Source organism: Verticillium nonalfalfae, assembly GCF_003724135.2.
Source record: "Verticillium nonalfalfae strain VnAa140/NRRL 66861 chromosome Unknown scaffold_8, whole genome shotgun sequence".
Classification (NCBI taxonomy): Eukaryota; Fungi; Ascomycota; class Sordariomycetes; order Glomerellales; family Plectosphaerellaceae; genus Verticillium; species Verticillium nonalfalfae.
Genome location: NW_021167233.1, coordinates 67,014 through 90,257, shown reverse-complemented (window position 1 = coordinate 90,257; position 23,244 = coordinate 67,014). Strand labels below are relative to the sequence as shown.

Genomic DNA, 23,244 nt, shown 5'->3' with positions numbered 1-23,244 from the left:
TCTGCCATTGATGTCTTATGTGTTCGACATTCCAGTCGTGCAAAGCGCTGAAGCAGGATATCGCAGAGCCAAGATTTGAGTACAAACAGGCTGTTGTGCTTCGTGACGAGGATCCTGGGGGCTTTCACGTTGTGGCCGCCACCGGGAAGCCGTAGATAGTCTGTCAAGGCAAGTTTCCAGATCGAGCGATGAGCTCTGCATATGGTGTCGCCGGTGACGCAGCGGCTCGTTCGTAGTAGCGTAGATGGAGCTCCGGCTACAACGGCAAGGCCTTAGTCTGACACAAAAAAAATCCCACATCACATACTGGATCATCCGGGGTCTCCAACACATCGTGATGTCAGTGTGGATGCGGCTCATGGCAATCGTGCTGACTATGGGCAATCCGAGAAGATAGCTTTGTAAACGGAAGCACAATGATGTAAATTCAGTCGGCGCCGAGCTGGGAGATCGTCACGTCCCTCTTTATATGCTCTTCGTTCCGCGCCGCGTATTGCTCCCCCTCAATGTTTGTCTTTACTTCCCCAGGAGCCCCATTTTCCTTTGAAATAGTCTGATACCCTCTATCAAAGCGTTGTCTGCAGTCCCTCCCCCCTAGTCGACAGCCTCGCAAGGTGTTGCTCCCACCATGACAAGAACACACTTCACAGAGGAACCCCCAGAGGTCATACCGCAAGCCAGTCTCGACCGCGCGTTTACACAAAATGCAGACGGCGCAGTCTCGGAGAAGCCAGACGAGCGAAATAGCCACAGCACAAGCGATAATGACCAGGCCGGCACCGCCGGCGCGGGGGGCCGCAACGGCAACCTCGAGAAGCTGGGGACGAACGACAAGTACGAAATCACCGAGGACGACTGCTACGAAGAGCTGGGCTACAGCTTCCCCAACTGGAAGAAGTGGTACATCCTCACCGTCATCTTCTGGGTGCAGGTCTCGATGAACTTCAACACATCGCTGTACTCGAACGCCATCCCCGGCATCTCGGAGGAGTTCAACGTCAGCGCGCAGGCGGCACGGTGCGGCGCCATGATCTTCCTCGTGATGTACGCGTTCGGGTGCGAGCTGTGGGCGCCGTGGTCCGAGGAGTTTGGCCGCTGGCCTGTCTTGCAGCTCTCTCTGTTCCTCGTGAACATTTGGCAGCTTCCTGTTGCGCTGGCGCCAAACTTTGCCACCGTCATGGTCGGCAGGGCGCTCGGCGGTCTTTCGTCTGCTGGCGGCTCGGTCACGCTGGGCATGATTGCCGACATGTGGGAATCTGATACGCAGCAATACGCTGTTGCGTATGTGGTCTTTTCATCCGTAGGCGGTTCCGTACTGGGCCCCATCGTTGGCGGCTTCACCGAGGAGTATCTCCACTGGAGGTGAGTGGGATTTGCAAACTCGTTGCCAGTGAACAGACGACTGACGGGAACATTCCAGGTGGTCCATCTGGATCCAACTCATCCTCGGCGGCTTCGTCCAAGCTGTTCACTTCTTCACCGTTCCCGAGACACGCACGACCATCATGATGAATCGCATCGCCAAGAAGCGCAGAAAGAACGGAACGCCCAACATTTGGGGCCCCGATGAGCTTGTCCCCTTCCGCGAGCGCTTTTCTGCCAAGGAGATTCTCATCACCTGGACTCGTCCTTTCAAGATGTTTCTTACGGAACCAATCGTTCTCGTCCTTTCACTTCTGTCGGGTTTCTCAGACGCCCTGATTTTCATGTTCATCCAGTCCTTTGCGTTGGTATACGATCAGTGGCACTTTAGCACCGTAGCCATCGGTCTGGCGTTTATTCCAATCGGCATCGGCTATGTCGTCGCCTGGCTGCTCTTCATCCCCGCCATCAAACGAAACATCAAGGAACGCCGCGAGAACCCCAATGATGAGCGCGCGCAGTACGAGTCCCGTCTGTGGTTCCTCCTGTACACCGCCCCTTGCCTTCCAATCGGCCTCATCGGCTTCGCGTGGACGATCCAAGGCCCACCAATTCACTGGATCGGCTCCATGATCTTCGCCGCCATCGTCGGCATTGCGAATTATGCCATTTACATGGCCACTATTGATTACATGATCTGCGCCTACGGACCGTACTCTGCCTCAGCGACGGGCGGCAACGGATGGGCGCGTGACTTCCTCGCCGGTGTCCTGACCGTGCCTGCGACACCCTTCTTCACCAACATTGGCGCGTCGTCCGGGCGCAATCTAGAATACGCCAGCACCATTCTCTTCTGCATCGCACTTCTGCTGGTACTCGCTGTCTATGTCATCTACTGGAAGGGTCCCACGCTGCGAAAGCGGTCGCCGTTTGCGCAGAAACTGGCCGAGCAACGCGATGATGAAGGCACGCATCAGCGCAGGTTGAGCGTGTACCGTCCGCCTGAGAGGAGGCGAAGTGAGTCTGCCCCCTGTTTGCCATTATCTTTTTTTCTTGCGCTTTGCTAACATTCACAAGGTTCCGTGGCCACGCATGAAGAGGTTTCCGGAGCTCGGCCTGAGATGGGCACCAGGCGGTACAGCCAGCAGAACCGGTTCTTTGGCGAGAGCCGTGTCACTCCTCGCGGTACGCCCAGAGGAACACCCTCGGCAAGCCGGGCGAACAGCATTGCCAGGGCTGCGAGGTAGATGATATTCAGCCTCTTCAGCAGCACTGATAATTATTCTATTCTATTAGTAGCGTATAATGTCTAGACTGGGTCAAATACGTAAAACTAGATTTTGTTCCTTTTTCGAATTGGCTTACTCTCTACCTCTTGTTATCCTAATGCCTGGACAGTTGCGTACCGAGTGACATGCCCACCCCATGTGTACGAGCTTTGTTTCTCATTCCTCCACATTTGCCAACCACAGCATCACTTTTTTGGACCATCTCCCAGTTAGTTCCCTTCACTTGTCATCTCCTGTACTTTGCTGGTACTTTGCTAGAAACTCAGCATGCCACTTCCCGACGAGCCCGTCACAATCATCTCGTGGCCCGTTTCCAGCTTCGCCGCCACCACTTCCACAAACTCAGCAATGCGCATTGCGCCAGGGTCGTAGCCCTTTATTTGTCATCCGGATTTTCCCTTTCACGGTGCAAGTCCGTCTCCACCGTGGGCGGCGCAATCTCAACGACCCGGACGCTTGATCATGCCTGTCGCAGCTGCGTGCGCAGGTTCATTGACTAAAAGTGCAGCCACGCCTTGGTGCCGCTGGAGAGGGGGTTGATGGCCGAGAGGGATATGAAACCGAGCACGCTGCTGACGTTGATGACTGCTGCCGCGGGCTTCGACTACAAGTACGAAGGTAGAGCCAGCGCCAGGCGCATCGGCCCGCGGATATTTATGTCAATCTCCTGGTCCGCCTTGGCGAAGAAATCGGCCTGCGCCGATACCGAGGGTGCGATATTCAGGGGGCGTTGCACGCCGGCGTTCTTGATGATGCAGTCGAGCTCTGGGTAGGGGAAACGAGACGTTTCGCGATGGAGGGGATGGAGGACGTGTCGCTCGTATCCAGGGTATAAGTCGGCCGTCGCCCCGATTTGTCGCACGCTGCCTTGAGGTTGGACTCGGTGCGGCTGGCAATGATGAGTTTTTGGTCTTGGGAGAGGAAGAATGTGGCGAGGGCTTTGCCGATTCCGCCTGCGCCGCCAGTGATGAGAGGGCAGGTGATGTCGAGGGGACGCTGCTCAGAAGGCATACCGATGTACTAATATGTGAAGGATTGAATTAGCCAGCTTTCTGGGAAGGCTCTTTGATGTTTGCCAGAGGTAGGCTTCCGAATTCGGGGGAGTTGACGTGAAGAAATCACATTGAATGGATTTGGAACCGAATCCAACTGATCCGGTCGTGACGTGTATGCTCATACTAGAGCTGCATTGACATCATGCTGAAAAGTGCGTCACCCATAATCATAGAATGAAATGGTAGTGTCAGGCTACGTCTTTATCTTGAAAGGATCAATCAGCATTTCTGCTCGTTCAGAGATGTAGACGTTGGGTTCCGTGGCTTGAATGGGAGGTCCGGCATCACCCCGAATGAAAATCGGCCTCGGATAGGGCAATTGGGATCTAGACCCGGTTCCGTGTCCCGGCTTGAAGATGCGGCCCTCTCGGGCGACCCTTTGAGCCCATCCGCAAGGTCGTTTTTTCTAGGCACTTTCGACACAAGCACACGACCAACTTGAGCAGCTTTGAGTCCGTACGTTTCAACCGCGCCAAAGATTATCATGCCAAGAAGGGCATTCTCTGGGCACCATCTTAGCTGCATCATTGGCCAGCCATTCCTAAAAATTGACCCGCTCGGAGGATCCTGCAAAACAAAGCCGTCACACGACCAACGAGGTTGGCCATGCTCCCTCAGATTACCATTCTCTCATGAAATTCTTCGACTGCTGTTCTATCACTTGTGGGTCATTCGATCAACTTGAGACTGGATTCCTTACTGATCGTGTCGCAGAATCTTTCAGCTGAGCAACAGCTTTGAGCCTCTCATCTCGTCCTCCGTATTCAGCGTCGTCATCGTCTTGGCACCCCCTCATCCAAGATGCCTGAAAAAGCCGAACAGGAATTCGCCGCTTGGGAACTGGCCTTCTTTCGAATCCTCAAGGTCATCTCGAGCTTGCTGCTGAGGTTTATGGAGTCGGCCACTGTCATTGCCATCATCCTGATCCTGATCAAGGTGGGAGGCGTCGTGAAGGAGAAGATCTATGGGCCGACAGGAGAGCAGAAGGTGAAGAAGCAGCAGTGAAAGACTTCGGCAGCGAGACAGGGTCTGACATAGGGACCGATGACCCAGGCGCGTACGGCGGACTGTTTGGCGTCGGCCGAATCAGGTCAGTGGCTTGATGGTGACACGGAGTGCAATGTGGAGATGAGTCTTGAGATGCATCTAGCCAAGTAATTTCACCAATATCCCTGTGAAAGTATACCCAGACTATTGACAAAGTTTATGCCTCGAGTAATGGTCTGGTTTCCTACCAAGAATGATTATGCTGTCACCTCAATGTAGCGGGCTTCTTGCTTCTTACTGCGAAAGTCTTCGCACTTGCCGAGTGGCTGATCCTACACTCATCGTACACCACACTAGAATATGACATGCCCTCTGATACTGTCGCCATTTCACAGCCCAAACAACCGGCGGAACCCGACGTTCGAAACGACCCTCGAGCCCCCGCTCAACGTTTGGACACCCTGCCCGCCAGCCGCCAACGGACCATCATACTTGCCCATCGCCATGCCCGTGAGGAACTGCCCCAACGGCTCCGTCGGCGAGTGGAACGACTTGGCCACGAGCATGACGGGCGCGAAAAGCACCCACATTGCATTGTACATGAGCCCCGGATTCGGTATGTACGGCTTGATGGCGGCGTGGTGCCCCGCATCCACGCCCGCCGGGCGCACCGACTCGGTCAGGAAGCCTGGGCGCGTGTCGCGCATCTCTGACAGGGCCATCTCCGTCTCGCCCTTGACGCGTCCAAATATGGGCGTGAAGCGGCCGGGCGAATGCGTGGCGCCCTCGCCGGAGACGTAAACGAAGCGAAACGGCTCGTCGGCGGAAGCGAGGGGCGCAAAGGCTTCGGCGGCGGCGAGGGTGTAGTCTTTGGTGATCTTGACATAGTCTCTGCGACGCCCCCAGGGCCGTCAGACCATGACTCGACGGTACAGGGGGAGGGAGAACGGAGGGAGGGATTCAGGGCCGGGGCAATGTTGCATGGCCGAGGCCACAAACTCACTCTTTGCTAACGAGGTTCTGGCTGATGCCCAGGGCCCAGACGACGCCTTTGGCGCCCCGCAACTTGTCGAGGACCTCTGGGCTGTAGCTGTTGAAGTCTTTGTGGATGATCACGTCGATGCGGGGATCCTTGGCATTTTCAGCCATGGCAACTGGGCGGCGCGCGAGGATGGAAATCTTGGTCACGTCCTTCATCTTAATCATGGCGTCCAGAACGCCGGATCCGACGAGGCCTGTCGCCCCTGTGAGGATGAGGTGCATGATGCTTGTTGGCGATTGCGGTTGCGTTTTTTTTTTTGATGAAATGCTTGGCGGTTCTCGCTATTTCCCTTTCTACTTGCTCACGACGTTTCCTGAGCCAGCAAGTCAGTCGCTGACGGTGGTTTTATTTGTCGCAGCCGCATCACTGAAAACGGCAGTCGGAGTTAGTGATGCGTAAGTCCAGTCGCACAGCTCATTCCGCATTAAATCCATCAGCACAGCTTTTTTGTAATGCGCGGCACGTCGATGCCTAGTATCAGCGGAAATCCGATTCCTTCGTTCGCAGGTCGCCAATTGATGATTTCCCCAGCGCTGCAATTGTTTATGAAATATCGTCATCTGCCTAACAGCGACCCGGAACCAGCGTTGTCGGCCTGCCGAACCGCAGTGCCGACGAAAGGCCATTACAACCCTGGGGAATTTTCTCACCTGAATCTCTGTGGAGACAAAGAATACAGGAGGCATACGAGGCGGGGCAGATTTGAGTTCAACGAGAGGAACGGCCAAGTCGTCAACAATGCCTCGTGATCTTGCGTACATGTAAATGGTGTGGGTCAGCAGCACCTCACGTCAGCTCAATACGACTTTGCAAATCATCGAAAACAGACTGACCTGACGAGAAGATTGACTAGGCCTCAGGCATTGCAGGCTGATCACGAGATGTCGACCAACATTGACGAGGTTGGCTTCCATTCGCTGTCGTCACCATGTGGCACATTGTCTCCAAGGCTCCGCAACAACACGACTCAGTTTGATGGTCGACCCGACGCGTAGGCACCATGCTAATGAGCTGCAGATTTGCAGAATTCAAACTTTCATGCCCTTGTCCGGCCAGACCATGTCTCCCCATTTCCCCTCCCCCGCAGCACCTCAGGCGGACACGTTCCAGCATGGCCAATCCCCTCACTTCTCATCTCCCTTTGGGTGTTCAGTCAAGACTGTGACCATGTGGTGCACGCACTCCATACTCTCCAGGTTCTCCCCCACGCTACGAACACATGGAGACCACGAAAACGAACCTTAGTTGATGCCGCCACAACTAAGCTTCCCCTCGTTGTGAGGACAAGAGCCTAGGGTCTAGGGCCGTAGGCCTAGGACGACGCCATGGCCTAGGCGATGCCGGCATCAGGCTCTCATCTTCATCCCCATCCAGGCAAGCGCGTCGCTCGGTTCGATGGCTCCATCGACTACAACAGCCACGGTAGCATTGGCGTGGAGTCGCGGGCCACCATGGCGCGGCTCAAGCTCTGGCGCCAGGGACATCCAGCTCAGTAACGGCCCGATGATCAACGCTGCACTAACCATGGCCAGGTCCAGATGGGTGGGTGCATTTCCTCAACGAGACCTGCCACAAGGATGTGGTGGTTTTTCTGCTCGTTCCAGAGCCGCATTGCAAGCTGTGAGCTCTCGATAGCTCCCCTCTCCTCCAAGCAATGTAGCGAGTGGGCTGGCGGCGCCGACAGGCTCGAGGCCTCGCCTGTTGAGCTAAGACAGGTTGGGGAATATAGTCAAGGCCTGGCTGTTCAGACCTGGTGGTGGGTTAAAACGCCACATTCACAGCAAGCATGGCGGGCGTGGTTTTGCGGCTTTCACAGCACTCCCGTAGCAAGAGCTGTGATTCTGATCGATCTCTATGCGTTGAGGTGGTTGAAGATGGCCAACGAAACAAGTTTTTTTCTTCTTCTTCTTCTTCTTCACGCCCCTCTCCCTTCGCACGCAAGCGAGATCATCCCACGCGCATCACATCATACAGAGGCTATCGCTCCACGTCCTGACTCTCTGTGCATCCACACGTGTCTCCGATTTCACCCCGCGGAGCAGAACTGGAGGTGAGGTCGTCAACGTCTCAGCACCCAACAGGCCTCAACATGGCGACATCGGTCTCAGCGGGCGTCGATGACAGGGCTGGTACCTTGGACGAGATCGCCAGGGACCACATGGTAGCGTCATTCCTTGACCGTTCATGTCGCACTCAGCCAGTCACGTCTCTCAATGATATCTCGAGTGCGGCATTTCCACCTTGACCGGCGTCTCGTCGAGGGCATCGCTCGACTGCCATTCCTCAGCCTCAAGGAGCTCTCTCGGCGAGACCTACGGCACTAGACACAGCTAGCAGGGGGAAGTCTTCTAGCGTTGCTAGCTAATGCTTCCATAGCATTTCCTTGACTGGCGTAGCGTCCGCCGGCACTTGCATACTTGGCAATCTTGGCTACATTCTGCCATGTCCATTGGCCGGAAAGTCTCTCGACGGGCCTGACCGGACCACAAGCGCCAAACGTTTCCACTCCCCCACACACGCGGTGCCGGATTGCAGTGCGTCCCACTTGGGGCCCATGATCATGCCGGTTGGCCGTATGAATGAGCGAAGGTTGCGGCGTGCGCGCAGGGGGGGGGGAAACCTTCCCACCCACCAGTACACGACCACGCTGAACTCTGAGGACGCTGTGAACCCGGGTAGGCTACTTTGGGTCTAGTGCCGGTACAAAGCCCGCGACGGTGGCCATATGGTTTTTGAATAGTCGTTCATCGATAGGTGGGGCGCGATTTCTCTCGCCAGTTCAGAGTTCTGACCCCCCTTCTCCAGCTCCAGCTGCCCCTTGGCCTGCCAAACCCAATCCGGCTTGGGGCCCCTGGGGCGAGTCCGTCCTGGGGCCAGACTCCATTGCATCCCATGGAGTCCCCGGTGCTCTGCGTTTTGGCTGGGACGAAGCTAGTGTGATGCAACCGCTTTAGTCGTTTTTTCTCCAGATGGGGGTGGGTGATTGGGGGTGATTGGGGGGCAAAGGGGGGGAGCTGGAGCAAAGCTTGAACCATACCCCAGAGATGGGCCATGTCAGTCAAGCTCAAGTCATTGTCGTCGAGATATAAGATCATTGTGGTGCCAACTCCAGAAGGTCTTTCATTATCCTCATCCTCAACACAATCATCAGCTTCACTGCCTGAGTCTCGAGCTTCCTCTTCCTCAGCTCAACCTTCTCACAAACTCTCTCCACTCACCTCCCTTACACACACATCACCACCATGGCTGGCGGCGGTATCCCCTCGGCCGCGCCTCAGTTGGCTGGCGGCTACCTCACTGGTCGCGCCCTCATCTTCCCTCTCTCCCTCATCATCTCTCTCTTCTTCCTCTGGGGCTTCTCCTACGGCCTTCTCGATGTCCTCAACAAGCACTTCCAGACCGTCCTCGGCATTACCCGCCTCGAGTCCACCGGCCTCCAGGTCATGTACTTTGGCGGCGGTTACCTTCTCTTCTCTCCCATTGCCGCCGAGTGCCTCAAGCGCCGCGGTTACAAGCAGACCATCCTCATGGGTCTCGGCCTCTACTCTCTAGGCGCCATTCTCTTCTGGCCCGTCGTCGCTACCGCCAAGCCTGAGAACGGCCGTGCTGCCTTTGGCGGCTTCTGTGCCTGCATCCTCGTCATCGCCTGCGGTCTCGCTACCCTCGAGACGGCCGCCAACTCGTACGCCGTTGTCATTGGCAAGCCCGAGTCCGCTTCGGCCCGCCTCCAGTTCTGCCAGTCCTGGAATGGTGTCGCCTCCTTCATCGGTCCCCTCATCGCCTCCAAGTTCTTCTTCTCCGGCGCCAACCAGAACAGCCTTACCAATGTTCAGTTCGTGTACCTCGCCGTCGCCTGCGCTGGTGTCGCGGTCGCCATCATGTTCTTCTTCGCCAAGCTGCCTGAGATCTCCGAGGCTACCATTGAGGAGTCTTCTGATGGACAGGTCAAGGGCTCCATCTGGAAGCAGTACAACATGTGGGCCGCCTTCTTCGCCCAGCTCTGCTACGTCGGTGCCCAGGTTACCAGTAAGTCTCCCAGAGCTCTCTACACTTCCCTCGAAGCTCAACTAACGCCGATGTAGTCGCTACCTTCTTTATTAACTACGCTCACGAGAACGGCGGTTTCACGACCTCCAAGGGCAGCACCATGCTCAGCTACGCCCTCATCACCTTCACCGTTGGCCGCTTCGTCGCCACGGGCATCGCCACCTTCCTGAGCTCCGACTTCATCCTCGTCGTCTACGCCGTCGCGGCCTCAGCTCTGACAGCCTACGTCAGCGTTGGCAAGGGCGGCGGCGCCGTCGGCGCCCTCATCGCCATCTTCTTCTTCCTCGCCCCCATGTACCCCACCATCTTCACCCTCGGCACCGAGGGTCTCGGCCACCACACCCGCCGCGGCGCCGGCATCCTCGTCATGGGCGTCTCCGGCGGCGCCGTCTTCCCTCCCATCCAGGGCGCCATTGCCGACGCCAAGGGCACCAGGATCAGCTACGTCGTGCCCATGATCGGCCTCATCTTCGTCCTCGGCTATGCGTGCATCCACTGGGTCCGCAAGGGCATGAACATCCTCGCGCCCAAGTCTGCCCCCAGCACCACTGTCGAGCAGGTCGAGAAGGGCGAGGAGGGTGCCCTGGATGAGAAGAAGCAGGGTGACGCCTGGGTCGAGAAGATCTGAGATGCTTCTTGACGATGCATTATGATGACTGCCGGAGTTTACACGGGGTACTTTCAATATTAAACGAATCATACACATATAATGGGGGGTCTAGCGATGGCGAACGTTGACGGGTAGACGGTCATGGGTTTTAGATCTGGCTGTTTGCATTCAGCATTAGAACTGCCTTTGAGCAATGACACGATTTCATGATATACTGCGAGAAAATGTGATACGCGCGGCCTTCTGCTTGACATGGCGAGCAGAGCATGGGCTGGCTGCCTTATGCCGACGCTTTGGCGTCGCGGGCTGTGAGAAATCAATGGCGGCTTCACAGTCCCAGCCAGATTGACTAGACAACATGGCAGGAGCTGCAAATTGGGAAGTCAAAGATCAATGAAAGAGGAAAAACATCCAAAGCCGTCGAAGTAAAATTGCTCAATATACCTTCGTTTTCAACACTTTTCACTCTTGATGTATACTATTTGGTGCTATGTTGCGAATAACAGGCCATACATACGGAACTCATGAATGCAAGACAATCCCGCAATCTGGCGCATGTAAGCGAGATTTGCTCGTGTCATTGCAGTAGCTGTGCTTATGTGTCGGGACAGCGTGCGCTACCAGAATGAGCGCCCGAATACTGGATGCGAAAATGGACGGAACGAGAAGCCTACAGATACAGGCAAACGTGAAGATACTGCAGAACATCTCCGGATATCAACCTGCGATCAAGTAATACTACCCTTGGTAAGCTCGTGGCATGAAAAAAAGCTTGTAGACTGAGCAGTCTATCTGTACCAGAACCGGGCCCGCTTTCCCTCCATCACCGCAAGTACCCAGACTCCATCGACAAGGTGGCCAGCATTAGCCTCTGCTGCTGGACACACTGTTCCAAATGACCCAATGCTTCTAATCCGGCAACCCAAGTGTCCACACGAGCCACGTCTGGCATGCTGGTTGCATCATGTGTGCCGCTCTGATCGCCTGACTGTTAGGCCATTGAACGCCTTGTGTTGTATGGGTTAAAGTGCGGAAGAAAGGTGTGTGTTCTGTAGCTATTCTACAGGGCATGAGGGTGCCGGAACCTAGCTATGGGAGGCACTGGGCGCACAAGCCTCCTGACACCAGGTGAATGACACCACCAAGATCTTGTACCGTAAAAAATGCCCCGGGGAAGTGAATCGAACTGATCTGATGGGTTGCGGGTACGAGATGAACATGTTTACTGTGTGTATGGCAATGGAGGCGGCAGAACTGAAAAAGGGCGGCCACTCAGCACAGACCACCTCACCCATTCCTCCTTGGAGCCGGTGTTCCGAGATGGTGAATCATGCCATCATGACTTCGTTCTTCGACAACAATCAGGCGATGCCGAGGATGCAAAGCTGGGAAAAGTGGTATTCAAGATGATGCGCCAACTCATCACTGGCCGCGACGCGAAATTCGTTTGAAGACACCATCTTCTGAGCAGCATCCATCAAAGCCATCGTTTCATGATGAGCTCGCGCAGATTGTGTGCCGAGAATCCAGCTGGTTGATTAGCATTTGGTCGCTGTTCCTATCACCAACTGCGCGATTGTTCCAACATCGTTGACTGAACCACGCAACAGCAGCCGATTCCCACATAAATCTTACTTCTTGTCAGACCAGGGCAAACGCCAGCAGCGAGACTGCGAGATGTCCTTGGACTTGCGCGATGTTGAGCTGGGCAGCCGAATCGGCTTCCCAGCTGTGTCAGGCAAGGAAAACATCCATGGCCACTCCCCCGAAGATAGCGACTTGCCAAAAGCTTCTACAGAGGTTCTATCTGGACAACATGATTCTTCAGCGAAGGTACTTATGGTGTCTGGCACTGGAGGCCTGACACATGCAGGTTGGTTCTCACGCCTCAAAGCAGTACCGCTCAACCGCCATTCAAACCCTTCTGACTGACTCACAGCACCCGTATTGGAGCTGGGCCGCATATTGGCCAGGAGAGGCCATCGAGTCGAATTTGCAACTCATCGGGGACAAGAAAAGTGGGTGAACTCGCCAAACTACTCTTTCATCTCTCGGACGCACACCATGGGCGATCCCATGACTACGGAAAAAGAAGCCGCCCACTATCTCCATATGCAACAAACAGACGCCAGACGAGATTATCGAGACTATTTTCTGCCGAAATTCACCGTCGACGCGTTCTGGGCATCTGACTATAGGTCGCTGAAAGAGGTGATTCAAATTTCGAGACCAGACATGATTGTAGCCGATTTCTTTGTCGACGCCGTGCGAGACATTCAGCACCAGTTCGGCATCCCCGTCGCGACTCTTTGGCCCCAGATGCCATACGGCATGGTCGGCGCCCCGTACATCCCCGGGGTGCCAGGGCTACAAATCGATGCCTTAAGCAGCGAGTATGCATCGCTATGGACGCGTATACGTGCAGCCTTCCGTCCCCTGCGGACCATCTCGGCATTGATTCCGTACTTTTGGTTCATCCGTAATATGCGACGGGCAGCTGGTGTCACGTACTCGCTTTTCACGATAAACAAGCCGAACTACCTCATCTTGGTCAACTCGTTCTGGGGGCTGGAAACACCAAAAGACTTGCCGCCGCTGATGGCGGCTGTAGGGCCCATTCTCGCTGACGAGTATCCCTCTCTGGATGACAACCTGGAGGCCCTCTTTGCGTCACACCATCGCGTAGTTTTCATTTCTTTCGGCACTCATGTTCTGGTGCCTCCTGAGTATCTACAACGTCTCGTCCTTGCGCTTTCGTCTTTGCTCGAAGAAGGCCTCATCGACGGCATCATCTGGGTCGCAAAAGACGCGCAGCGCGCTCTTTTCAACCGAGCTCATCGTATTGCTAAAGGCAGCAACGTCCGTTTGGGCGAGCTTCTTGACAACAAGAACCGCGCATGGCTCTTCACGACTTTTGCGCCCCAGCGAGCCATCTTGGACCGACCTGAAACGATCCTCTTCATGACGCATGGCGGTGGAAGCAGCGTCAACGAAGCCGCATATCACGGCACGCCAATGCTAGTTCTGGGCTTCTTCTTTGACCAGCTTCTCAACGGACTTCGCGTACAGGAGGCAGGCATTGGCATGTACCTCGACAAAGCGGCTTTCACTGGCGAAGAGGTGCTTCAAAAGGTACGGATCATATTGACGGATGAAGGCGGTGTATTCTCACGTGATATAAAACGCATGAAGCATATTGCGCGTGTTTCGTCGAGGAAGAAGGAATACGGTGCGGATTTGATCGAGGAGGTTATGTTCGATAACATGTTCAGCAAGTTGCCAGCGGTCGAGGGTGATAAACTCAGGATGGAGAGGCGGAGAAGGCCAATGCATCTGCAGACGGCGGACTCTAGAATGTCGGTATGGAAAGCAAGGAATTGGGACTTGACGGTTCTCGGCCTTTTGGTCACGGGGAGCTTCGTGGGAGTTGCCTACATAGGCTACGTCCGGTTGATCAAAAGTCAACGATAGATTTATGGACATTTGAGGTTTTGTTCCCTGCGTCGGTGCTGCATTAAGTCCGTGTTTGGTCTGATGACATCGGCAGTGATTGGCTACTGCAGCTAACATCAAACACGGCGACTGTTCCCCTTGTCAGACTGTAAATGTCATGAGACATGATCATAGAAAAAGCCGCTGAGAACCTTCTGAGGCTTGCCATCAGCAATCTCGAGCTTGAATGAAGTGAATCTCCTGCTGGCGGTTCCTTGTCCGCATAAGCCTGGAGTGAGAAAAAAGGGAATACATCCTCCCTCATCTATATCATTGTATTGACCATAGCTTCAATACCTGTCTCTGCTGCTGGGTTCCTGTTTTTGGGAATGCTAAGATGAGGGGCTCTCACACATGAGACATTTTGATCCTATAGCTAAAGTATTCCCAGTCTGAACTTATCTATTCAACGCGGCCAACCCATACTGTGGCCGCGAATCTCCTTTAGACTTCATAGCTACCTTCATTGGACCATCCTCAAGTTCTTGCTGCTGAAAGTTCGCTGACGGCTGCCTCAAAACCCCTTCGCCGTGGTATATAAGTGAGTGCAATACTTCTTACCGACGAATTCGACGGTTTCATGTCCACATCATGGCTCCCTATAACAAGAAACAGCCCATTAGAGTACTGGATTGACCAGCAGTATCTCGACTTTGCAGCCTCGTCTGCTACAAATCAATCTTAGCGTTTATTTGGCGCTGTGAAATCCCTTACTCACATCGTCAAAGTCGGATCGGCAGACATACTTACGAGAGTCGGAAGGCGGTGCTCTGTTGTTGCATGATGATGATTCGGGCAGGTGGCTGTATACAGTTGGAAAGTTTGACGATCCAGAACATGAGAATGCTATTGTACATTGTCACGATACCGTAGAAGCGAGGATGAAGCCAACATGACAATGCTCGTACGGGAAGGCAGGTCATGCGGATGCCTCAATCATATGTCTTGCGTGAGATTGTTGCCGTCTTCTCGAGGTCAAGCATACAAGCGACGGAGACTTCCGATCCGCACAGAACGACCATCCGGTTGGCCAACCTTCTGGGCTCGCAAGGCAGGCTATTGGCTTGGCAGTTAAGCCTTGGTTTCCAGTGGTCTATGCCAACCGAAAGCATGTGCAATTTATGCAGCATCGAAGGGCGGGAAAACTCATTGAGGTCAATGCCCGGGGTCGGGTGTGAAAGACCACCGGACAGGCATCGCAGTACGGCGAAAGGTCCCGGAGTTTGGCCGCTTATGATAAGGTTGGTGCGCTAGGGCCGTGAGCGTTCGAGCTGGTTCTGGAGCAAGCGGGCGTACATGAACCTTGCCTACTTATATACGGTTATCTCTTAGCTGTTGGCCCTGCCATTTCCACGTCAATGCCACCTACCAATCTGAGCTGATGATACCTGGAATTTGGTGAGGATTCAAACCATATTGTGAAGATGATGATAGCACTTTATTCAGGCACTCAAGTGGCAAGGCCTCCTTGTCGTGACACTGCCTTGTTCACATGTACCAACGTGCCATATTTGGCGATTCCACCCTGCCCATTGAAAGAACTGGCTGAGATTCAGAGACTTATCAAACCGAAAGAGCTGTCCGCTATGCAAATTTCTCCATGGAGTAGTTGCTCTTGTCGATTTCTCCAAACTGTGAAGTCGACATGTCGGATAGTGTTAGTCCGCAGAAGCCGGTCGAAGTTGTTTACAGGTGTATGTCTATAACCTTTCGGACAATCGAAACTTCGATAGGAAGGGCTTAGAATACCCAAAATGAACTTGAAGCATGCACCATAACGTCTTGCCTTGGACCTGCCTTCTGCCGGCAGATGTATCCGCTGCCCGGCCAGTGCTCGACGCGGGAAAGCCATCCAGTGTCTCCAGTCCAGAGCCGACTTCAATCCTGAAATGGTCGGCCACGGCCCTCAGTGGAAGTTCTGATTCGTCTCATATTCTCTTATATTTGAACTAGTCCAGACCATTTCAGGCCCATGGCCGCAGCTGAAGGAAACCCGTCATATTCTTGAACAACGGCCGCACTATCTCGAGGCCCAGTATTGCTAAATGCTACACGGATGTGGACTTTGTCTCCCTCAATAGCAGGGGTTTGCAAATCGGAACGCTCGAATGTCGTGTACGAAAATAAGTTTGTCGCACACCATTAGGCCAGTCAGACAAGCGGGTGGGGGATGTGTTTAAAGTTCATACAAGGGTTGGGCGATTGGTAGAGAGAAGAGATTTACATGTCAATTCCTTGGTATTAGGGCCAAAGACCACAAGTCTGTCTGCTGACGACCTTTTCTAGCAGCCAGCCAGGCTTCTGAAGGCTCTGAGCCTTTGTGCGAAAAGCTGGTCCCATCGCGGAAAAAGGATGTGGATGCCGCGCCCGGTTCCGGCAGCATTCTCCAGAGCGTCTGTTCGGCTATGAGCTCCGTACTGTAGGCGAGAAGAGCAATTGACAGATACTCCTCCCAGTCTTCGGAGAAAAAGTTGTAGTGCGCCTTCGTAAACTCCCAGTATTCTGGATACCATCCTGCAAATCCCCAGTCGATGATAGCAGCAACTCGCCCGTGGCGCACAATAATATTTCTTGGGGCTAGGTCCGCATGCGTAAAATAAGTGCGGTAGCGACTCGTATGCGTTGTGGCCACTTCTCGGCCGAGAGCACCGGCTTTGACGTCGTCCATAAGTAAATTCTTTCGCGTCAAAGAATGAAACTCGTCATGGGTCATGGGACCAAAGAATTGAAATCCGATACGGCAGTCGTAGGCGGGATTACGAGAAGCCGAGCAGACGATATCTTGCGAGGGGGGCTGAAGCTCCCGAAGAGAAGACGCGTACTGTTTGATGTCTGCGAAGATGGTATCCTTCTCGTCCGTCGAAAGATCAGCCCAGGTGGTATCTAAGGCATCGCCTTGGATATACGCCATCTCAATATAGATACAACAGTTCTTGGTATGAATAGCGTAGATTCGAGGGACTGGGATTGTTGTGTGCAAGGCGATGTACCGCATAGCCTCGATTTCAGGGGGGTCGCATGGCCCCTTGATGACGCGACGCCAGCTTACTCTGACAGTCTTTAGGCCGAGGGGGCGAAAGAGCACACTGCCGAGCCAGAGGCGTAGTCTCAGCGGGAGCAGGGCTCCAATGGAAATAGATTGGCCCATGCTGTGCCCATGCTGTGGCGCGGCCTGAATCTGGAAACAGACGAAACTGGGCTGGAGAAGAATGAAGAAAAGGGACGACCGCTTACACTTTCGGTGGGTGTGGAGGATATAGCTCACCTGACTCTTGGGCACCAACCTGAGCTGACTATTGGGTCTGATCACAACGCACAGACGACGGCAATATACTGGAGGCGCGTGGCTGATGATTGGTTAAAACAGAATCTTATGGAAAGGCATGTATATGTAGTTGATATCCCCCCACAACCTTTGGGATGACGAGAAATCACTGTTAGTGAACTAAGGAGCCCAATACGGTTAAACATATGTATTAGCACCCGTTTTGTGTGCAGGATTGGTTCTGCCATTTAGGTCGCTAGATGCTCGGCTCGCTCATAATGCTGAAGCGGGCAAACCGCGCCGTGAAAACACATTGCTTGCTCGTCAAACTTGTTTGTAAATTGTCATATGGCCTCTATGAATCATGCCGCTGGTGCTCGGGAGAATTGGTGATCGTATCACGAGAGGCTACCTTGTAGGTTTCTTCCAGCTGAATCATGATCGTCCGACTCGTGTGTTGGAGCGGTTGGAGCGAAGACGTGGATACTTGCCAGACAAAAGGCTGCCTAGCTAGTTGCGCAAGAGAAGTGAATCCGTATACCACATGTAGAATTGTCGCATTTCCCTGTTGCCTAAACTCACATGGAGGAGTTTGCTTGTCGCCAGCTTTCGGCGGAACGCTCCCACTGAGACTTGCTTCACTACAAACCATCCGACCCGCTCCTCCTCCTTCTATACAGAGCGACACCTCGCTGCACCAGAAATACCATCGTCAACTAGGCTGTTCATCAAATCAGCAACTCCAGGAACAATTTGGTATCCTGGTTTAGGTGCTCATCTTCAGACTGGCGATCATCCAGTTCCTCTGCGTGAATTCCTCCCGTCTCCAGACGAACAAGGATACAACTGGCCTTTGCGACGTTGAACACATTATACGTGGCTTGTACCACCTCACCCCAGCACTTTCCACCATTGCCACTGATTCCACCGAGACTATTACAGGCCTACAATATAAACCCACTCACAGTCCTGGCCACTTAAGCGTATAGATTTCCATACAAACAGACAGATCATTCCACTCGCCGTTGCGAAGCTGATCTGGCTATCTACCTTATATCAACTTCTGACTGCATACATTTCTTACTCAGACACCGAAGAATTCAGAGAAGCGCTCTTGCCTGGACAGCACTACCTTCGGGACAGACTTGTCAGGCGGCACCTTCATTACAGGCTGTGGTGTCTTCTTCCCCGTCTGACGGAATGACTCAAAATCAGGTGATTTAGAAACCTGAAAGACTATTGTTTCACCCAGGAAAGGGCTTTAATTTATGGCGCAGAAAGCTTTTTCCCAAAAAGCTTCAGAAGCCAAGTCGCCGCTGTCGACTTTCCTCTCACACTATAAAACCCTCCTCTGATCCGAATATCAATCCAGCACCTTTTTGAACAAGCTGTTTCATCGGAGCACAAAGTCAATGGTGGCATCTCGGATAACTCCGAGGCTTTTGACAACCCCGAGCAGACTGACGAAGACATGAGCCAGCGGAGCTGACTACAGTCAATATCGACGAGGAGACTGAGGCCCTTAAAGAGGAAGAAGATACCGTCGCTGGCGAAAAGAAAGCACGGTGTTCCATGCCGAAGAGCTACGAGGGCCAGCAATACGAGTTGGCCATCAAGGGCGGACAGTTTCTTGGCTGTTGGCAGATGAGTGCCATCAGGTCAAGAACGTCTCTTCCAAGCGGCACCAACTGGCCACTCAACTCGGTGACGATGGTACACTTTTCGTCTCCGCCACTCCTTTACTGAATTCTACTCGAGACCTCCTTGGCTATGCAGACATGATTTGGCAACAGTCTCGGCCATTCCGCTTCAACCCGACCGGTACAGAAATTCAGCCACAGATGCTTTTTGCCTCCGAGGTTGTTAGCAAGCTTTTGACTGATCCCGAACGCGACAGTAACACCTGGGAAAAGATCGATCTTGCGCGTCTGGTGAGTTTTGGTTCCGCCAAATGGCAAAACCAGAATAAGACTCAGAGGGCTGGGCAAAGGCCTGATGAATATGTCAAGGCCCTAAAGGACAAGCACATGCCCTTATTCTTGCTGAATCCAACGCTCGTGGCATCCTTTGGTGACGTTGTCAAGTGGCGTCGAATTTCAACCCGGCATACCTCGATAGGAGGAATTTCATCCCCAGGGTTGACAGACTTGACCATTCGGGAGTGTGAGCGGATTCAACATTGCCCGGCGCATCTGCAAGATGTCCATCATGTGACCCACGGCCAGCGGGCAGCTGGGCATGCGCGCGGACCGAAGTCTTGTTGTGAGAGCCGTTTGAGCTCGTTACATGAGAACATGATGACGCCCGCCATGTCAAAGATGGCACAGCACACTGGCCGTGGATAGGTCACGGGGTCTTTAGGGATGATGATATACCCTGGTATGTACAGACGTGCCAGGCTGATTGGCACGGATGTTCGGAATCAGATCATGACGCATCCATCAGTTCGATCCATGAAACTTCTGGGGGACATGGAGGCCATGTATAATGTCATGAAGCCTAATGGGATGCATGCTGATAAGGGCAAGAACACCGTCACGACTGCCGATGCCGAATTGGGCAAACCTATTGAGTCTCAAGGTCCTCTGACAAGCTCGCAAGTGCGGAAGAGGGCCGTAGAGGCAGAAAAGCAGAGACCAGGGACAGCGGCCGGTGTCGCTGAGATGAACCGCGTGGCCCTGAACGACCACACGGGGGGTCTCCACTGGTACTTCTACCATACTCGCCCAACCGACGAGTTTTCCTTCCCGTCAGATCGATTGGAGATACTGCGGTACGTTGTGAACAAATCACCTAAGTACGCATTCACGTTGGGCATGGCACTACGTTGCCAGAAGAAGAAGGAACGGCTGTTGGTCATTGTGAATAACACCCCTGGCTCCGCAGTACGTGCCTCCAGATGTTCCTTCATCTTGGCCTACAAGCTTCAACCCCTCTCAATCAACATGCGAGCTGACCACACTGCAGAACGATCAACGCAATCTCGACAAAACATTGCGCATTGAGAGCTCCCACAAAGCTTCGAGCGCGAGGGCGCCATCAATCAAATCAACAATCCAGACTCCAAGGCCGATGTGTTGATCACCAGCAGCAGGCCGTCCGCCTTTGGTGCGAATGATCACAGCACTTTTCACAACGACATCCTGTTGAAGGCCCCGGACAACACAGCAACAGAAATCCAGATGGGTGGCCGCCTGTGGCGCATTGGTCAGTTGCTCATTGCCCGGCCGGCCCGTTCCTTTTCGTCCAGTTCATTCCTCCTTGTCCGGTCTATTGCTCATTGTCCAGTCCACAGTCCAGTGCTCATCGTCCGATTTATTTCCGATTACATAAAACATTTTCCTCTACCAGCAAGACTTTTGCGACAGGCGGATAGAGTATGAACAGATGAGAAAAGCCACTGACATCGTCGCAGCGCAGGCGCCAATCGATCGGCGCATCGAGGGCGAACAGCTGACCATCTGCGCCTTCGAGATCATGGCCACATACCTGGGCCATTGTTGCAATCGGTATCCTCGCAAGGGTGCCGAATGGTACGATGACGACAGTCAGAAGATGATAGATCTCGGGGAGTTTTATTTAGCCATTGCGCGGACGATGATCCTAAATCCCGATCTCTTCTGCAACATGACGCCCCTGTTGAGTAGAGCGCTTGCTGTGGGTTCGAAGCCCGGCATGGAGATTTCTCGAGAGATGGTAGCGGGAGAAGCGCCCATCGTACCGATCGAGGACCACATCGAGCTGGACGGCGAGCCAGGGGTTCTGCCAGAAGTCCACGAGCCGGAGGAGCGGGATGACCGTTCCCGAGCACCGAGCAAGAGGAGTACCATCCTGTGTATTGTGGAACTGGGACCACGGGAGGAAGAGGAGACTGTTGAAAGGGAAGGTCCCGCTACAGCAGAGGATCCGACGGAGGTATATGTGGATGAGACGCCGACCAAGGGGCCTGCAAAGCGGAAGAGAGGACATGGAAGGCTTATGCTTAGTAGTGTATTCAGGAGCTAAAGCACTTTCCTTAAAACATTGAATGACGGGCTCAGTACTGATCTATAGACAACATGATATGTTTTGTCCAGCAGCTCAGATGATGAGTCGATGAGCATACTTCCGTCTGGAACTTCGGAGTCATATCATAGTATGCTTTGATGAAAGATGACTGGAATTCCTCTAATATCGAAATGACCATGCTCGTTCCAAGGACTTCCTTCGAGTGATCTAGTAATTTATATACAACATTGACACGAAGCAGGGCTAATAGCACTTAAGATACTACTTACGACTCAATTACCTTCCAGTCCGGAGACATCCTGGTATGGGGCCAAAGCGCGATGCCTAGATAGAATTCCCGGCACTCGTTATTCATCGTTTGTTCCCTTGTTAGGCGACACAGAATCCAAATCCACCTTTGGATGCATGCATTTGATGTGGTCGCCCCGATTGCCCGGGGTTGTGAATGGTTTGCTGCCGCGGTTGCAGCCTGAAGCATGACATGTCGTCTCCCACGAGTCGTCGTGTGCCGTTGTCTGGTGACTATAGAGGCGCCATACGACTGATACACTGTGTCGTCATCACCACAGTCGTCATGAGGGCAGCGACTGTTGCTCCATTTATGCATGTGACCTATACAACAGGCTAGACTGTGTTTGGTGTCGAACTTCTGATCGCATTGCATGCATTCGAGTCGACGATCGGCTATTCTTTCGTTTCGTACCTTGCATGAACCGCCGTGTTGGGACAGATGAGCCTCAGCCAAGGCAGCGAAAGCATCCATGAGGACATTCGAAAACCCATGGCGTAGGTGTGAGGCTGCCATCCGATGGCATTCGCGCCAGGAGGGTGTCAAAAGTAGAGCGAGAGGTACAATACCTCAGAGAGATGTTGACTGTGGAAAGAAAGTCGACAAATGCTGTCGAGTCGCCGACAAGAACCTCGGCGTCAATTGGCTGCTTTTTGGCCAGCTCAACCAGTACCTCGTCCAAGGCGTCTTTAGCTTCATCTATTTCGCCAGCGATCGCATCGATAAGATGGTGCATCTCGACCGTCTCATCCAAGGTCAGGCCATCATCTACGTCCAAGCTGCCCTCCATGTCGTCGTTGTCATCTTCATGTTGGTCCGGATTAGGGTCCTTGTCGGAAGCGTACTCGTCGAGTGCAGCTAACCCCCGCCAGCGGTCGGCGTGATCCAAGCCCTGACACGCTTCCGAGATGCACGCCTACGCGCGTTCATGTCCGTGCCATCGAGGCCCTGGTTGTCAGATGCCTCATCCACTTCTGCTTTTCGCAGAAATCTTCTTGTGGGAGGTGGGGCTCGATCGAGAGTTGGTGTAAGCTTGAGTTGGGTTAATACGCGGAACGGCGGAGGGTTGTTGAGACGGCGGTCCTCGTATGTTCTGGGTTCGGTCCAAGACACTTCTAGTACCTGCCAATATTAGCTTTCGTGTCCAATGCATCTGGTCAAGATGCACACAATGGGCATCGACGAGCAGATCGCATCCAGTAGCTCAGCTTGGGATATTGACCTCACTTACAAACACATGACGATGCCCGCCATGTCGCAAACAGCAGTGAACACTGGCCATGGTACATTGCAGGACCTTCAGAGGTGACGATGGACCTGGTGATGTACAGGCGTGGCATGCGGTGTCGAATGGTAAAGATGTTTACAAGCAAACTCTTCAAATCCTTCCATCAGATTTCTAAAATACTGCCACAGTCACAGCACAGGCAAGCACAATGCATCTATGTTTAGTAGATAATAAGTAGGTGCTCCTGACATAGATCTGCCAGGTGCTTCCTACCTGTATACCTCAATGACACCTGCCTGTGACGAAGAGCTCATGGCAGGTGCAGATGGTCAGTGGGACGAGAGCATACTATTGCACACCTGCATACATGGCTCCATGCTGCACGCCTTATCACTGTATTCATTAAAAACCAATCAAGATGTCCATGTTCAATACTACCTAGATATTTTCATGGCCTTCTATGTAGAAGAAAATCACGTCTGTGTTTGTTCGATCAGAAATAGGTAGACATTGTGGCGGTTCCGGCCGGTCCACATCCAGTACATGGAGTAGATTGGGTGGAGGCCTTAC

The 23,244-nt window shown here is 53.5% G+C and overlaps 7 protein-coding genes across 7 annotated transcripts; 5 read left to right on the top strand and 2 right to left on the bottom strand.

The window, feature by feature from the left end:
• Nucleotides 1-628: 628 nt before the first annotated feature.
• On the top strand, nt 629-2,609 carry D7B24_008639 (uncharacterized protein; the record flags this gene model as incomplete). The annotated part of the gene is made up of 3 exons (XM_028642725.1): nt 629-1,362; nt 1,421-2,379; nt 2,440-2,609. The coding sequence occupies 3 exons, from the start codon at nt 629-631 to the stop codon at nt 2,607-2,609; spliced, it is 1,863 nt and encodes a 620-aa protein (XP_028498416.1).
• A 538-nt stretch (nt 2,610-3,147) lies between these two features.
• On the bottom strand, nt 3,148-3,662 carry D7B24_008638 (uncharacterized protein; the record flags this gene model as incomplete). Its single annotated transcript, XM_028642724.1, has 2 exons — nt 3,148-3,255; nt 3,432-3,662. The coding sequence occupies 2 exons, from the start codon at nt 3,660-3,662 to the stop codon at nt 3,148-3,150; spliced, it is 339 nt and encodes a 112-aa protein (XP_028498415.1).
• An 845-nt stretch (nt 3,663-4,507) lies between these two features.
• Nucleotides 4,508-4,711, top strand: D7B24_008637 (uncharacterized protein; the record flags this gene model as incomplete). The annotated part of the gene is made up of 1 exon (XM_028642723.1): nt 4,508-4,711. One exon carries the CDS (start codon nt 4,508-4,510, stop codon nt 4,709-4,711), a length of 204 nt encoding a protein of 67 aa, XP_028498414.1.
• Nucleotides 4,712-5,082: 371 nt separating this feature from the next.
• On the bottom strand, nt 5,083-5,956 carry D7B24_008636 (uncharacterized protein; the record flags this gene model as incomplete). Its single annotated transcript, XM_028642722.1, has 2 exons — nt 5,083-5,584; nt 5,697-5,956. 2 exons carry the CDS (start codon nt 5,954-5,956, stop codon nt 5,083-5,085), a joined length of 762 nt encoding a protein of 253 aa, XP_028498413.1.
• A 3,021-nt stretch (nt 5,957-8,977) lies between these two features.
• Nucleotides 8,978-10,410, top strand: D7B24_008635 (uncharacterized protein; the record flags this gene model as incomplete). Its single annotated transcript, XM_028642721.1, has 2 exons — nt 8,978-9,761; nt 9,818-10,410. The coding sequence occupies 2 exons, from the start codon at nt 8,978-8,980 to the stop codon at nt 10,408-10,410; spliced, it is 1,377 nt and encodes a 458-aa protein (XP_028498412.1).
• Nucleotides 10,411-12,069: 1,659 nt separating this feature from the next.
• Nucleotides 12,070-13,863, top strand: D7B24_008634 (uncharacterized protein; the record flags this gene model as incomplete). The annotated part of the gene is made up of 2 exons (XM_028642720.1): nt 12,070-12,265; nt 12,332-13,863. 2 exons carry the CDS (start codon nt 12,070-12,072, stop codon nt 13,861-13,863), a joined length of 1,728 nt encoding a protein of 575 aa, XP_028498411.1.
• A 5,739-nt stretch (nt 13,864-19,602) lies between these two features.
• D7B24_008633 (uncharacterized protein) lies at nt 19,603-21,154 on the top strand (the record flags this gene model as incomplete). Its single annotated transcript, XM_028642719.1, has 3 exons — nt 19,603-19,922; nt 20,169-20,356; nt 20,565-21,154. 3 exons carry the CDS (start codon nt 19,603-19,605, stop codon nt 21,152-21,154), a joined length of 1,098 nt encoding a protein of 365 aa, XP_028498410.1.
• Between the last annotated feature and the right edge of the window lie 2,090 nt (nt 21,155-23,244).